The 15,420-nt window shown below is 45.8% G+C and overlaps 2 protein-coding genes across 2 annotated transcripts in view; one reads left to right on the forward strand and one right to left on the reverse strand.

Moving 5' to 3' along the window:
• Window positions 1-4,953, forward strand: part of LOC121533480 (procollagen galactosyltransferase 2-like) — a 37,529-nt gene extending 32,576 nt beyond the window's left edge. The window contains exon 12 of the mRNA XM_041839451.2: window positions 3,974-4,953. Coding sequence (XP_041695385.1) covers window positions 3,974-4,253 — 280 coding nt within the window. The 3' untranslated portion in view covers window positions 4,254-4,953. The remainder of the gene's footprint in view (window positions 1-3,973) is intronic.
• A 6,448-nt stretch (window positions 4,954-11,401) lies between these two features.
• LOC121532907 (putative C->U-editing enzyme APOBEC-4) lies at window positions 11,402-15,420 on the reverse strand. The gene is made up of 4 exons (XM_045205819.1): window positions 15,394-15,420; window positions 12,272-12,540; window positions 11,654-12,173; window positions 11,402-11,515 (listed from the first exon to the last, which is right to left on the reverse strand). The coding sequence occupies exons 1-4, from the start codon at window positions 15,418-15,420 to the stop codon at window positions 11,402-11,404; spliced, it is 930 nt and encodes a 309-aa protein (XP_045061754.1).

Below are 15,420 nucleotides of genomic sequence, written 5' to 3' on the forward strand. Positions count from 1 at the left end.
GTTTCACTATGCAGTATGCATTATGTGGGTTGAAAGCTGTAACAACACAGAATAAAACAATTAATAAAAGTCCCATGATGGTAATGACTGTCCATTACTGCTTATCACTTATTAACCATCAGTTATTCACATTACTTTACTTTAATAAAAATATTTCAGTTGTTGTGTATATTACATTTGTTTTATTTGAAGACTTTATTATTTCATTCTAAGTCATCATCTCATCTCTATAGAGCTGCTGCCAATGCTGTCTGACAAAATACCTATTTTGGGTAGTTCTTCAAGTAAATAAGGCATACTTTTGACTGCTGAATACCAACTATTAATCACTTAGATCATGTATTTTCAGGTAAATACCTAACGAAGAAACTGCTCTCTATGTGTACCCTCTTGATCGCGCATTCTTCTTTCCCTTATGTAGCAGGCGTAAAAGAAAAAGACTGGACAAGTAGCCGTGCAATGGATTATGGTCATTGTAGTTAATTATCAAGTTTTCTGTGCTAAACTACAGTATGTAAAACTACAGTATGGCCTGTTGGAAACTACAACGCCCTACTACATCGCACAGTTCTGGCATAATCTGATTTATCTCTAGAGAAACTGCAGCGCAATGTGCTCCTTGAACTCAGAATTCTTTGAAATGGAATTCAAATAATTAAACCGACTTTGGTCAATTAGTTGTTTAAAAACGGAAAAATAACCGACATTTCAGTTACAGTTTTTCTCGATTGCTAAGACACATTTCTTGAAAGCTGCTCTCCTTTTCTCTTAACTGTGAACACAAAACCCAATTTTCAAGCTACATTCACAAAACCTCAGACTCTTCTTGCAAAACCAAACTTTCACCTCAAAACAGTTCAATCTGTGCTCAAAACTGAACTATGTTGTCAAATCGTGCCCCGAGTCAATCAAAATAAAAAACACTACTGAACAGTCACTAAACACTACGTAGAAAAATAGAAAACACAATGCTCAGGACATGAAGCTGGAGAAATAAATGTTTATTGTTCACTGTAGGCTAAATGCATGTTGCAAAACAAAAAAAAACTGTGCATTTACATGTAGCACTTGTAAAAACAAACAGAAATCTTATGCGTTTGCCACTTGTGTACAGTAAGCCCATGTAAAAATAAAGTACAAAAATATACAAATAAGTGCATTACTCAGCCACAGCATCATGTCTCCGTACTGGGTCAGGCCACAGGACTTCATCCACATCACAGGCCACATTTTGTCTGGCCAGGCAACGGGGGAAAAAACCCCTGGCATGCCGTATCCAGGCTTGGCATGCCTCCACACCTATGTCACCACAGGCAAGTCCCATGGCTTGCAGGAGATTTACCCTGGTGTAAGGTTGGCGTTCATATACCTTCCACCGCCATGAGGAGAATAATTCCTCAATGGGGTTTAGGAAAGGGGAGTACGGTGGAAGGCAAAGATTGATAAAACCTTGGTTCATATTGTACCACTCTCTAACCTGGAGGGCTCTGTGAAAACTCACATTGTCCCAAACAACAACATAGATGGGATGCTCATCCTGCTGCCCTAACAAAGCATCTCGCATGTGATTGAGGAAAATGAGGAGCTGGTGAGTGTTGTAGGGCCCCAGGTTGGCATGATGGTGGACAACCCCATGATTGCTGATGGCAGCACATAATGTGACATTGCCACCACGCTGCCCAGGAACACCAACAATGGCCCGATGGCCAATCACATTACGGCCTCTCCTTCTCCTTTTGGTGAGATTAAACCCAGCTTCATCCATGTAGATGTATTGATGGGGTCTTTCCATTGCATCCAGTTGAAAAAACCCTCTGTAGAAATAGATATAGTTTTGTAAGTGATACGGAAAAAGTGATTTAGGCCACTACAGTAAATCACTACTTAGAGTAATCAACATTGAATGTGTCTGGAAATATGCCAACCTGTACATACTGGAATCTTTGCTCTTTGACTCTGTCTGAGTTGCGATCAAAGGGCATTCTGTATAGCTGTTTCATGCGCAGTCTGTTGCGCTTGAGGACACGATCAACAGTAGAGAGGCTGACACTGTTGATACCCTCAAAAATGTAAATGGCCCTCAATGATCTTCTGCTGAATTTCGCTCAGTTTAATGGCATTGTTCTCACGGACCATATCAACAATTAGGGTCTCTTGGTGTGGGGAGAACATACCTGTCCTCCCACCCCCATGTGGCAGTCTTTCAATTCTACAAAAAGAGAACATGGAGTTACAAAAAATATACATGGAATACTAGGCCTACAAACAGTTAGACCAACCCTCCATTACAATACTACAGTACATTGGTACAGTGATGTACTGAAACATATATTTACTTACAGTATACTGTGGTACAGTATATAGTATGTCATACAGTAATTGCTGTCAACATTTACATACTGTACTATAATGTCAAAAAAAGGTAATTACCTGTTCTCTTCTCTAAATCTTCGGATTATGGTGGACACAGTGAATCTACTGATGTTTGGTTGTACCCTTTGTCCAGCCTCCCTCATGCTCATACCATGGACAAGAACATGGTCAATCACAGTAGCTCTGATTTCATCAGATATTACTGTTCTTTGTCTTCGCTGACCACCTCGACCACCTCGACCTCCTCTCACACGAACTCTTCCTCTCAGATTTCTATCCATTGTAGGGCCTCACAAACCAGTGCTCTCTGAACTGGCTTACTGTATATGTTCCCTCACATCATTAGCCACAAGTGTGATCAATTTTGAGTTGTTGTGTTCAAGTGGTGACACCTGTGCTCTAATTGTGTTTGACTTTTGTCACCTGTGCTCACCATTATGCAACACGGGTGCATCACAATGAAAATGTGTTGGCAAGTTATGTCTAAACAGGTGAAAAGTGCTTATGGTTTTGCCAAAAGAGTGATTGATTCAATCAGTGGGTTCAGGCAACTGAGCATTTGGTTCAGACAATAGGGTTTAGTGTTTTAGCAATTGAGAAAAACTGTAATCGTTCAGCACTACTGACCTCCTTTCTATAGGGTGTGTGTGTGTATCCCTGTGTGTGTATCTGTCTGTGTATCCGTGTGTGTGCGTGCGTGTATGAGTGTGTGCAAGTCTGTGTGTGAGTATGAATTACTATGTAAATACAGACCAGAGTATGTGTTTGTGTGTGTGTGTGAGAGAGAGAGAGAGAGAGAGAGAGAGAGAGAGAGAGAGAGAGAGAGAGAGAGAGAGAGAGAGAGAGAGAGAGAGAGAGAGAGAGAGAGCACAGGAGGGGGAAAGAGAGGGAGTGCTATGTAAACACACAGTCAGCAATGTGTGTAGTTGGTAAACGTAGGTTGTGTAATATGTGTGGGAAATTTTTATATGTGAGTATCTGAGAGCGAGAGAGAGAGAAAGAGAGAGAGAGCTAAGTCTGGAGAGAGTGAATGAGCGTGAAAGTGGGTTAGGGATGCCCTGCAGTCTCTCCTCTGCCTGCTCTGTGCTGAGGCTGGGAGGATTAAACACAGACTAAGTCTCTCTCAGGGTTCACCTCCCTGGGCAGAAATTCAGGCGTTAGGTTACACTCTCTCTGAGTGCTGACACTGTCTAAACGGCCACAGGGGGGGCTGACCTCTACCAGCTGACCTCTGGCTGACAGGGCCTGACTGATTGAAGCGGACGTGTCGCTCCTCTCTCCTCTATGCACCTCTGCCACTCTCTGGCTCACTTTGATGACATGTCGAAGTGTGTCTTTTCTGCCCAAGATACTGGAATACTACGTCTATTACTCTGTGTCTCTGCCAGAGTCCATGATTAACTTTGACCAAGTGGTGCTGATTCAGCATTGCTGAATTACCATATATGAGCCTCTCCTTTCTGTGCCCCTGTATCATTCTGCATGGTGCACAAAATGCACTTTGATGACAGTTTACTGTGTCTTCCTCCCTCCCTCAGTATGTGATGCTCTCTGATGACGTGTCAACGAACCCTCCTCTCTTTCCCCTTCTCTCCATCAGTTCTGACTTCATGTCTCACTTTGAGCCTCGGGACCTGAAGGCCTTCTCTGTGGAGCCCCTCCTCCTGTACCCCACCCACTACACAGGCGAGCCGGGCTACGTGAGTGACACGGAGACCTCCACCATCTGGGACGACGAGGCCACCGCCACCGACTGGGACCGCCTGCACGAGCACACCAGGAAGACAGAGCAGCAAGGCCGTATCCACACCGTGGCCCAGAACAGTGTGACGGGAGACTCACCTCCGCCCGCCGCCCGCTCCACACGAGACGAACTCTGAAAAGGAAGAGATAAGAGACTTGTATACGTGTTTATGCACGGGCACACACATGGACACACACATGGACACACACATGGACACACACATGGACACACATATGGACACACTCATGGACATACACATTGACACACTCATGTGCATGCACGCACACACACACACACACACACACACACGCACATCCAACTGGATACACAGTCAACCGCTCCGCTCAGTGCTTTTTCTCATTGGCTATCTGATGGCTAATAGCATAATAGCAGGCTGAGATTAGAATCCCATTGGCTGCCTGGTGAGGGGCGGAGTGGTCTGCACTGAGGAAGTGGGCCCAGGACCGCAGATTTATTTATTTCCCATGCACTCTACAGTCTGACACACACACACACACACAAAGACATACACATACACACATATACACACACAGAGTCAGAGAGAGACGTTGGAGAGACGCAGAGAGAAGGACTGGGGGGACCTGAACACCCACACCATGCAGGGACGATGTGAGAGAGAGACAGAGACTGGACGAACTGAGACTGCAACATGTGGAAGACAGATATTGCTGTTGGCAGTGCAGAGATAAAACTCACAAATCAATGTTTATTGTATTATTAAAAAGGATGATTATTGTAATTTAAAAATAACATGTGCTTTATTGGCAGCCCAGAGAATAAAGGAACCTTACAGCTGTCTGAAATCACGTTCTGCGTGTGTATGTGTGTATGTGTGTGTGTGTGTGTGTATTATGTGTGTGCATGTGTGTGCATGTTTGTGTGCGTGTATATGTGTGCATGCATGCTGGTGTTTGTGTGTTTGTCCATGATCGGAAGCCGACAAAGTATACCCAGGAGTGCTGTCAGTTGCTATGATGTCATATCACTGTCACTACCAGACACACTCAACACATGTACATGCACACTCATACACACATGCAAGAGCGCGCACACACACACACACACACTGTCACAATAATTTGCCATTAGATTGTTTCTAAGAAGCAGGTCAGGACAGAGATGGTGGAGGACAGGCCTAGTGTTCCCCTGAGACAGTCAGCTTGTAAACCTGTAGATACTGTGACCTTGTGGTAGCAGTTAGCAGGCTGGCCCTGTTACACACTGTTCAGACTACACTCATCTGGCTTTACACTGAGCTGAGCTGAACCTGGCCTTTCATCTATCTGTAATGGTGGTGGGCCAAATCTGTGTTTTCATTCACTCTGCAGTTTGTTTGTGATTGGGCCATATCTCCTGCTATCATCTCTGTTATGGCTACAGGGTTTGAAACGACTATGGTGTAAGGTTTAGGCCATGTATTGCTGTTATTTCAATTGTATCACTAACCTAAATTACTGCACTGTTCCCACAACCTTGTCATGTCAACCTTACTCTCTGTAGCATAGACTCAGCTTTGGTCGACGGCAAAATTTCCCTCTAGAACATGATTCATGTACAGTAAATCGCATTTAGTTGGTGCCCACAGTTTTTGGGGCCCTAGTCATAGTCAAATCAAATCATCAAATCAAATTTTATTGGCCACATGCGCCAAATACAACAGGTGCAGACATTACAGTGAAATGCTTACTTACAGCCCTTAACCAACAGTGCATTTATTTTTAATAAAAAAAGTAGAATAAAACAACAAAAAAGTGTTGAGAAAAAAAGAGCAGAAGTAAAATAAAATAACAGTAGGGAGGCTATATATACAGGGGGGTACCGGTGCAGAGTCAATGTGCGGGGGCACCGGCTAGTTGAAGTAATATGTACATGTGGGTAGAGTTAAAGTGACTATGCATAAATAATTAACAGAGTAGCAGCAGCGTAAAAAGATGGGGTGGGGGGGGGCAGTGCAAATAGTCCGGGTAGCCATGATTAGCTGTTCAGGAGTCTTATGGCTTGGGGGTAAAGCATGTGCACTGTATGTATGAACAGGTAGACACTCAGCTCAGTATTCAGTACACTATGTTCTATCCCAGGGTGTGCACCATGGTCTGGTTATAGGAAATTCCTCTCTGGGTTTTACTGTTCCTGTCTGTAGAGGAATCAGTCAATGAGGCTCAGGCCTGCAGGGAGAGATAGAAGAGGAGAAACTGTCCAGAAAGGATGATTTTACGAGACACATGAGTTCCATAAGGAGACAGGCAGGGTGGATATGGAGAAGGCTGCTTCTGAGCCCTGAATACCTCCACTGCTGGACAGGAGGAGGATAAGGAGGAGGCCACAGTAGCCTACACTACCAGAACCACACCTCTAAACATACACAAACAGTAACTATCTATTATGAGGGCCCAGTGTGGTGTTTGTTTGCCTGAGTGATTTAACTAACTGCGAAAATACCTGTGAACATGTTGATATTCTGTCTGTCTGTGTTGACAGTGTCCCTGAGTCTCAATCTCCTTCTATTGAAGTAGAAAGAGAGGCCATGTCGCCACCTGCTGGTCATGAGAAGGGATTCAATTTGGAATTCAGAGGGGTAGGAGGAGCCACATTTGGCAGGTTAGGGTTAGGGTTGAGCCATGTTGACTGTTATCTGCCATGTCTCTCCACACTTTCCTCTTGTCCCATGTCCACACCCTGGCTCAAATCTAACCCCAGCCATAACCCTAACCCTGGATTATTTAAGCAATAAGGACCGAGGGGGTGTAGCATATTCTTATGCACGATGCAACGCGGAGTTGTGGTATATTGGCGATATACCACAAATCACTGAGGTGCCTTATTGCTATTATAAACTGGTTACCAACGTAATTAGAGCAGTAAAAAAATGGTTGGAGTCTGATATACCACGGCTTTCAGCCAATCAGCATTTAAGGCTCGAACCACCCAGTTTATAATGTACTTTATATCCTACCTTTTATCTGGTTGTGAGTAACACTGCACATCTTCATTGATTAGAGTTATTATCTGAATGCGAAGGACAACCAGCCAGGGGATGCCGATGGTACAAAAGGGGAATGTCTGACTAAATCAACAACAGCTTGGCTCATTTAATAGGAGTCCCCTTTTCATTCAATGACCAATGACCATAGAGTACAAGGTTGAATTATGTTTATTAAAATACTTTGGTTCACTCTCAAGCTGTAGTTATAAAGTGCTGTCAGGTAGCACACATGAAGATACTCACCCAAAAGACACACGAACACAGGCACACATATACATGCACGCAGATAGATGGCCACAGAGGACGTAAAATAGAGAGGTGCAGAGCGGCACTGCAGCTGTTAGTGTGAGTCAGTAGTTCAGCACTGCAGCTGGAGAGGGAGCACGACAGGAGAGAGAGTGTGTGATTTCTGTACTGTGTGTTAGTGTGTACGTATGCAGTGTGAAAGCAAGATAAAGCTGGGGCCGAGTGGTTCTGATTTGCTGCTGCTGCTGTTGGACAGAGGCTGAGGCATCGCAGAGCTGAATGTGTCAAACGACAGTAGACAACAGAACAGACACATGATGGAGTGCAAGAAAATGAAGAGAGCATATCTTTAAGAGATTTCCCTCCATCTTTCTCTCTCTCTCTCTTTCTCTCTCCTCCTCCTCTATGCAGCAGAGCAGACAATGCTAGTGTCTCTCTGATGGAGGGATTCTACACACGCACTCAGGTAGGAAATACTGCTGACCACACACATTTATGTATTACCTTTCTCTGTGTATCTGTTCATTCCTATTTTGTTTTATATCACCACCAAATGACTTCATAGTTTAGTTTGGAGTGTGCAGGGTATGGTTGTAATGAGATTGGTATATTTGAAATATTAATGTGTTCAGCTTTATAAATAATATGTTTGTATGGGAAGTTGGAGAACTGGCCTGTCTACTTTTCTACATACTTGACCTGTATTTGTTTGTACATATGTGAGGGTGTGTGTGTGTATGCGTGCACGTACAGTATGTTAGGGGGGTGGCAAGGGGGAGTGTAGAGAGTGATAGAGCAGACATAACATCAGTTTGCTCAGATGAAGTCTGCAATATTCATCAGTCCCAGTCTGTTCTGGCACATGCGTTTCCCTGCTTCACCTCCCCTCTCCCTGTTCCCCTCTCCCTGTCCCCCTCTCCCTGTTCCCCTCTCCCTGTTCCCCTCTCCCTGTCCCCCTCTCCCTGTCCCCCTCTCCCTGTCCCCCTCTCCCTGTTCCCCTCTCCCTGTCCCCCTCTCCCTGTTCCCCTCTCCCTGTTCCCCTCTCCCTGTTCCCCTCTCCCTGTTCCCCTGTCCCCCTCTCCCTTTCCCCCTCTCCCTGTTCCCCTCTCCCTGTCCCCCTCTCCCCTTTTTTCTCTCTTCCTGTTCTCCTCGTTTCCCCCTTTCCACTTCTCTCTATTCTGTCACTTCCCTTCCTTTCTCTCTCCCTATTTGTTTGCCCTGTGCTGCACCCCACCCTGCCCCCCTCTCTCTCTCAATTCAATTTCAATTCAATTTCAATTTCAATTTAAGGGCTTTATTGGCATGGGAAACGTGTGTTAACATTGCCAAAGCAAGTGAAGTAGACAGTAAACAAAAGTGAAATAAACAATAAATATTAGCAGTAAACATTACACTCAGAAGTTTCAAAAGAATTAAGACATTTCAAATGTCATATTATGCATATATACAGTGTTGTAACAATGTGCAAATAGTTAAAGTACAAATGGGAAAATAAATAAACATAAATATGGGTTGTATTTACAATGGTGTTTGTTCTTTACTGGTTGCCCTTTTCTTGTGGCAACAGGTCACAAATATTGCAGCTGTGATGGCACACTGTGGTTTTTCACCCAGTAGATAAGGGAGTTTATCAAAATTGGGTTTGTTTTCTAATTCTTTATGGATCGCTGTAATCTGAGGGAAATATGTGTCTCTAATATGGTCATACATTTGGCAGGAGGTTAGGAAGTGCAGCTCAGTTTCCACCTCATTTTGTGGGCAGTGTGCACATAGCCTGTCTTCTCTTGAGAGCCAGGTCTGCCTACGGCGGCCTTTCTCAATAGCAAGGCTATGCTCACTGAGTCTGTACATAGTCAAAGCTTTCCTTAAGTTTGGGTCAGTCACAGTGGTCAGAAATTCTGCCACTGTGTACTCTCTGTTTAGGGCCAAATAGCATTCTAGTTTGCTCTGTTTTTTTGTTTGTTCTTTCCAATGTGTCAAGTAATTCTCTTTTTGTTTTCTCATGATTTGGTTGGGTCTAGTTGTGTTGTTGTTGTTGTTGTCCTGGGGCTGTGTGGGGTCTGTTTGTGTTTGTGAACAGAGCCCCAGGACAAGCTTACTTAGGGGACTCTTCTCCAAGTTCATCTCTCTGTAGGTGATGGCTTTGTTATGGAAGGTTTGGGAATCGCTTCCTTTTAAGTGGTTATAGAATTTAACGGCTCTTTTCTGTATTTTGATAATTATTGGCCTAATTCTGCTCTGCATGCATTATTTGGTGTTTTACGTTGTACACGGAGGATGTTTTTGCAGAATTCTGCATGCAGAGTCTCAATTTGGTGTTTGTCCCATTTTGTGAATTCTTGGTTGGTGAGCGGACCCCAGACCTCAGAACCATAAAGGGCAATGGGTTTTACAACTGATTCAAGTATTTTTAGCCAGATCCTAATTGTTATGTCAAATTTTATGTTCCTTTTGATGGCATAGAAGGCCCTTCTTACCTTGTCTCTCAGATCGTTCACAGCTTTGTGGAAGTTACCTGTGGCGCTGATGTTTAGGCCGAGGTATGTATAGTTTTTTGTGTGCTCTAGGGCAACGGTGTCTAGATGGAATTTGTATTTGTGGTCCTGGCAACTGGACCTTTTTTGGAACACCATTATTTTTGTCTTACTGAGATTTACTGTCAGGGCCCAGGTCTGATAGAATCTGTGCAGAAGATCTAGGTGTTGCTGTAGGCCCTCCTTGGTTGGTGACAGAAGCACCAGATCATCAGCAAACAGAGGACATTTGACTTCAGATTCTAGTAGGGTGAGGCCGGGTGCTGCAGACTGTTCTAGTGCCCTCGCCAATTCGTTGATATATATGTTGAAGAGGGTGGGGCTTAAACTGCATCCCTGTCTCACCCCACGGACCTGTGGAAAGAAATGTGTGTGTTTTTTGACAATTTTAACCGCACACTTGTTGTTTGTGTACATGGATTTTATAATGTCGTATGTTTTTCCCCCAACCCCACTTTCCATCAATTTGTATAGCAGACCCTCATGCCAAATTGAGTCAAAAGCTTTTTTGAAATCAACAAAGCATGAGAAGACTTTGCCTTTGTTTTGGTTTGTTTGTTTGTCAATTAGGGTGTGCAGGGTGAATATGTGGTCTGTCGTACGGTAATTTGGTAAAAAGCCAATTTGACATTTTCTCAGTACATTGTTTTCACTGAGGAAATGAACTAGTCTGCTGTTAATGATAATGCAGAGGATTTTCCCAAGGTTGCTGTTGATGCATTTCCCACAGTAGTTATTGGGGTCAAATTTGTCTCCACTTTTGTGGATTGGGGTGATCAGTCCTTGGTTCCAAATATTGGGGAAGATGCCAGAGCTAAGGATGATGTTAAAGAGTTTAAGTATAGCTAATTGAAATTTGTGGTCTGTATATTTTATCATTTCATTGAGGATACCATCAACACCACAGGACTTTTTGGGTTGGAGGGTTTGTATTTTGTCCTGTAGTTCATTCAATGTAATTGGAGAATCCAGTGGGTTCTGGTAGTCTTTAATAGTTGATTCTAAGATTTGCATTTGATCATGTATATTTTTTTGCTGTTTGTTCTCTGTTATAGGGCCAAAAAGATTGGAGAAGTGGTTTACCCATACATTTCCGTTTTGGATAGATAGCTCTCTCTCTCTGTTTGTTTGTCCGGCTATGGGCTGCAGTGCTGAGCTAGGCTGGGTGGGATAGGGGGTGTGTAGTAATCTCCAGTGTGCTCCAGGTCCCTGTGCCCCTCTGAGCATCCGACTCACGCACACATGCAGAGTCCTCCCCCCTCTCACCCTCCTGTCCTCTAGCCTCTAGCGCAGTGCCAAAACAGGGTGCATCTACACGGGTAGGCAGACAGGTACGCATGCAAGCACATACACACAGCAAACACAGACAGCACAAACAGAGTATACAGTGCACACAATGCAAAACAGAGCTGGCATCAACTCCATTCATTAATTATTGTTAGTTAAATATTATGCACATGACAGTTTCATTTTCGAGAATTGTGTTGTGACTCCCCTGCACTATTTTCGTCTGGATCTTCTTCTTCTTTTGGAGTCTCTGTGTTGGGACTGACTGACTGCTGTTCGCACTTCCCTCTCTACCTCCCACACTATCTCCACCAGACGCCCAGGCGGCTGCAGAGAGAGCAGGGGGGAGAAGAACCCAGAGGAAGAGCGAGGAGATTGGGGTGGGCCCCTCCAAGGTGGAGGCATCCTGACATGTCTGACCACATTGATAGGGCGAAGATAGGCTGGGAGAGGGGCAGTAACTACCCTGGGGTGGGGTGTGGAGATGCACATGGAGGTGGTCAGGTGTGGGGGAGGGAGCAGGGTGAGAGCTTGGGGAGTGTGGGTTCTCTCCACATGCTCTGTGTCTGTCCTCAGTGGGAGGTCCAAAAAGGCAGGGCCTATGCCTGTGATATCTGATATCTGAATTGCATTAACCCTGTCCGCCTCTACCCTCTCAGGCAGCAGGGGGAACTGTAGGGCCGACGGTGGGACATCTCTAACAAAACACCTTAGCAGATGCCCCCAAGCGGCTCCAGAGATGGGGCTGAGGGTGAGACGAGGCCAGAGGGCAGCCAGGCTGCGGAGGCCTGTCTGGTTGTCCAGACTGTAGGGCTGGCTGGGGGCTGTGTGGTAGAGCTGGGAGAAGAGCACGTCCAGGCGCATCCAGGGGTAGCGCAGCAAGAAGGAGGCCATGGTCTGACAACACTCCTGGCATGGTGTGTAGTTACAGTACAGCATGATGTAGCTCACTTCCTCACACACTTCTAGTACTGAGGACAGGTAGCTGGGGAGGCACACACAAGAGCCTTGCAGTAAATGCATACAATGTCGACATTGCTACACAGTTTACATTAAGAGTATGAGTGACTGACTCTGACTCACCCCTGGTGGTCAAACAGCAGGGGCTCAGGGTGTTGACCCTGTGCAAGACAGTTGCTGGCCTGGCCCCTCTGCACCAAGGTCCCACTGGGGCCCCATAGCTCATAGAACAGCAGCAGGGCCCTGGCCCCCGAGGGCCCCACGGAGAAGCCAAATGCTTCACAGAACTGGGCGTAGGACACGGCCGCCTCTGCCCCTGTCAGGATGTGTTGGGGGCACTGAGGGCAGTCTGGAGAGCTGGACGCTGCCTGATGGTCACTCATCACACTGACCTGCAGGGGGCAGCACACACAGAGACAGTGAAAATCTTCCAGGTAAACAAGTTTCGTACTCGGGAACATCATGTTCACCACTTTACCAAAATATATGCACAACTAAATGTGTGGGCAACAGCAGGGCATACCTATTGCAGTGTGTCTGTTGAGAGACAAACGTATTCTATGTAAATGGTCATTGTTATTCACCAAAGGGAAATGTTGATTTTTTCTTACTCCCACAATGTAAGAACATAAGATGTATTGTAGCTGCTGAGAGTCATATAGCTGATTATTATTATGTAAGATGTGATATTGTTGTGTAACGGGGTGAAATGACTCAGTTGTGCCAGAGGAGAGGAGAGGAGAGGAGAGGAGAGGAGAGGAGAGGAGAGGAGAGGAGAGGAGAGGAGAGGAGAGGAGAGGAGAGGAGAGGAGAGGAGAGGAGAGGAGAGACTGGGCTCTTGACTCAGATGATTCATGATGAGTAACAGCTTTACTGGAAGGAAAGTAGAGACGTCTCTACCCAGCAAACATGACCCCATCGTCCCCATGTGGGGACAGCCCAACACAGGCCAGTCCACACCAATCCCAACACAGGCTAGCCCACACCAAGCCCACACCAGCCCAAAACAGGCCAGCACACGCCAAGCCCAACACAGGATAGCCAACATCAATCCCACATCAGCCCAACACAGGCTAGCCTACAACAGCCCAACGCAGGCTAGCCCACACCAAGCCCAACAGGGGCTAGCCCACACCAGCCCAACAGTGGCTAGCCCACACCAAGCCCAACAGGGGCTAGCCCACACCAAGCCCAACAGGGGCTAGCCCACACCAAGCCCAACAGGGGCTAGCCCACACCAAGCCCAACAGGGGCTAGCCCACACCAAGCCCAACAGGGGCTAGCCCACACCAAGCCCAACAGGGCTAGCCCACACCAAGCCCAACAGGGGCTAGCCCACACAAGCCCAACAGGGCTAGCCCACACCAAGCCCAACAGGGGCTGGCCCACACCAAGCCCAACAGGGGCTAGCCCACACCAAGCCCAACAGGGGCTAGCCCACACCAAGCCCAACAGGGGGCTGGCCCACACCAAGCCCAACAGTGGCTAGCCCACACCAAGCCCAACAGGGGCTAGCCCACACCAAGCCCAACAGGGGCTAGCCCACACCAAGCCCAACAGGGGCTAGCCCACACCAAGCCCAACAGGGGCTAGCCCACACCAAGCCCAACAGGGGCTAGCCCACACCAAGCCCCGCTAGAAGAGGGGGCTCATTAGAATATTTTGGGGGTATGGTGTGCGCACAGGCCTTTTTGTGCAACCGTTACTGAGAGTATCGTTCCAGTTTAAGTGTTCTGTTGTGTGGTTCCCAATGTTTTCAAATCTTGTACACCAGAAATGAAAAAAAGTGCTCGTAACAGTTTCTCTTGTAAAAAAATAAATATATATGTATGATAGTAACAACTTTCTGATACAATGTATCACGTTCCCTAAATACCTTTAGGCTTGAAAATTGTGCAATTTATGCATTTAATTAAATTGTAATAAATAAATTATACAAAAATAAATTCCTATTGTATAGCAAAGGTGCCTACATGGGGCCAATATTTTAACCCACATTTGGCCCACATCGTGCCAATGTGGTCATGTTTGCTGGGTAACCTCTTCTCCAAGTGTGCACAAAAGCAGGTTTATCTGCATGCACACACACCTACACCCACCCACACACCCACACAAACACACACACACACTGAGAAATTACATATCGACAGTCCAGTGCTGTAAAAATTGCAGAGTGGTGTTTTGCTGAGCTTGGTGGAGAATAAGTGTACCTGGCCTTACTTAGGAACCCTGTGGTGCAGCTCTGTTATTTACAAAACAAAATGGCAGGGCTGTTGGAGCAGGAAAGCAGTGGGGTAGAGTAAAATATAAGAGAAATGAAAGGGGGAAAAGATAGGAAATACTATTGGTTTCTAAGAAACACAGTGCTTCTTCTCTTACTGTCTTTCTGTCTGCCTCCCTCCTATTTTATCCTCCTTAGTCCTTTTCTTCCGTCACTGATCCAGATATAGTGTAGGCTCTGTGTCGCCCTGTCCCCTCTGTGTCTGTCTGGTAATGTGTAACTCTTCCAGCAGTCTTTGTCATCCACAGCTCTTCAGACAGCCACTGTGTAGTCATGTCAAGGAGTGTTTTGTTTTCTGCGTGGCACTGGCTGTACCACGTACCATGGTAACAATCACTGTGGCCACTCAATGGCACTGGAGTGTTCTGTGTAAAGAGTTACTGTTGGGAAGGACACCCTAAATACTGTATTTGTCTCTGTTTATACAAAGCTGAATAAGTAATATGATTTTGGCATGGCGAAGACTCTCTGATTTTTGTTGCTCTCTGTGGCACAAGATACATGTGAAATGGTAACGTGATATAAAAAAGTATGTTTATTTTACTTCTCTGGTATTTAACTTGGGTTGTATACTCATAAGATACACTGCAGTGCACTGTGCTGTGAGTGAGTTGTGTCAGCAATATCTGCTCTGTGTGTACTGCGTGAGTGTGTGAGTGTATTGCGTGTGAGCTGTGTTGTGAGACTTGTGGGTCTCTCCCTCAGCTGTGTAAACTTGTGTAGGCTACACTAAGAGAGAGAGAGAATTGACAGGAAAGCGAGAGGGAGATAGCGGGAAAGAGAGTAAGTATTGGAGTGTGGGGCTTTTTCTGGGGGGGAAAGAGTGGAAGAGTGGAATGAACAACAGAAAGAGGAAAGGAGGGGGTAGGGGAGAGGAAGAGAGGGGGGATGCCAGTTCACTAGAAGTCCAGAAGAAATCTGACTTTGGAAGCAACCAGGCTGACACTGCACGCTGTTCACTCACTATTCCTTCCTCTGTCATCTCATTCAT

The sequence above is a fragment of the Coregonus clupeaformis genome, chromosome 20, assembly GCF_020615455.1.
Source record: "Coregonus clupeaformis isolate EN_2021a chromosome 20, ASM2061545v1, whole genome shotgun sequence".
NCBI lineage: Eukaryota > Metazoa > Chordata > Actinopteri > Salmoniformes > Salmonidae > Coregonus > Coregonus clupeaformis.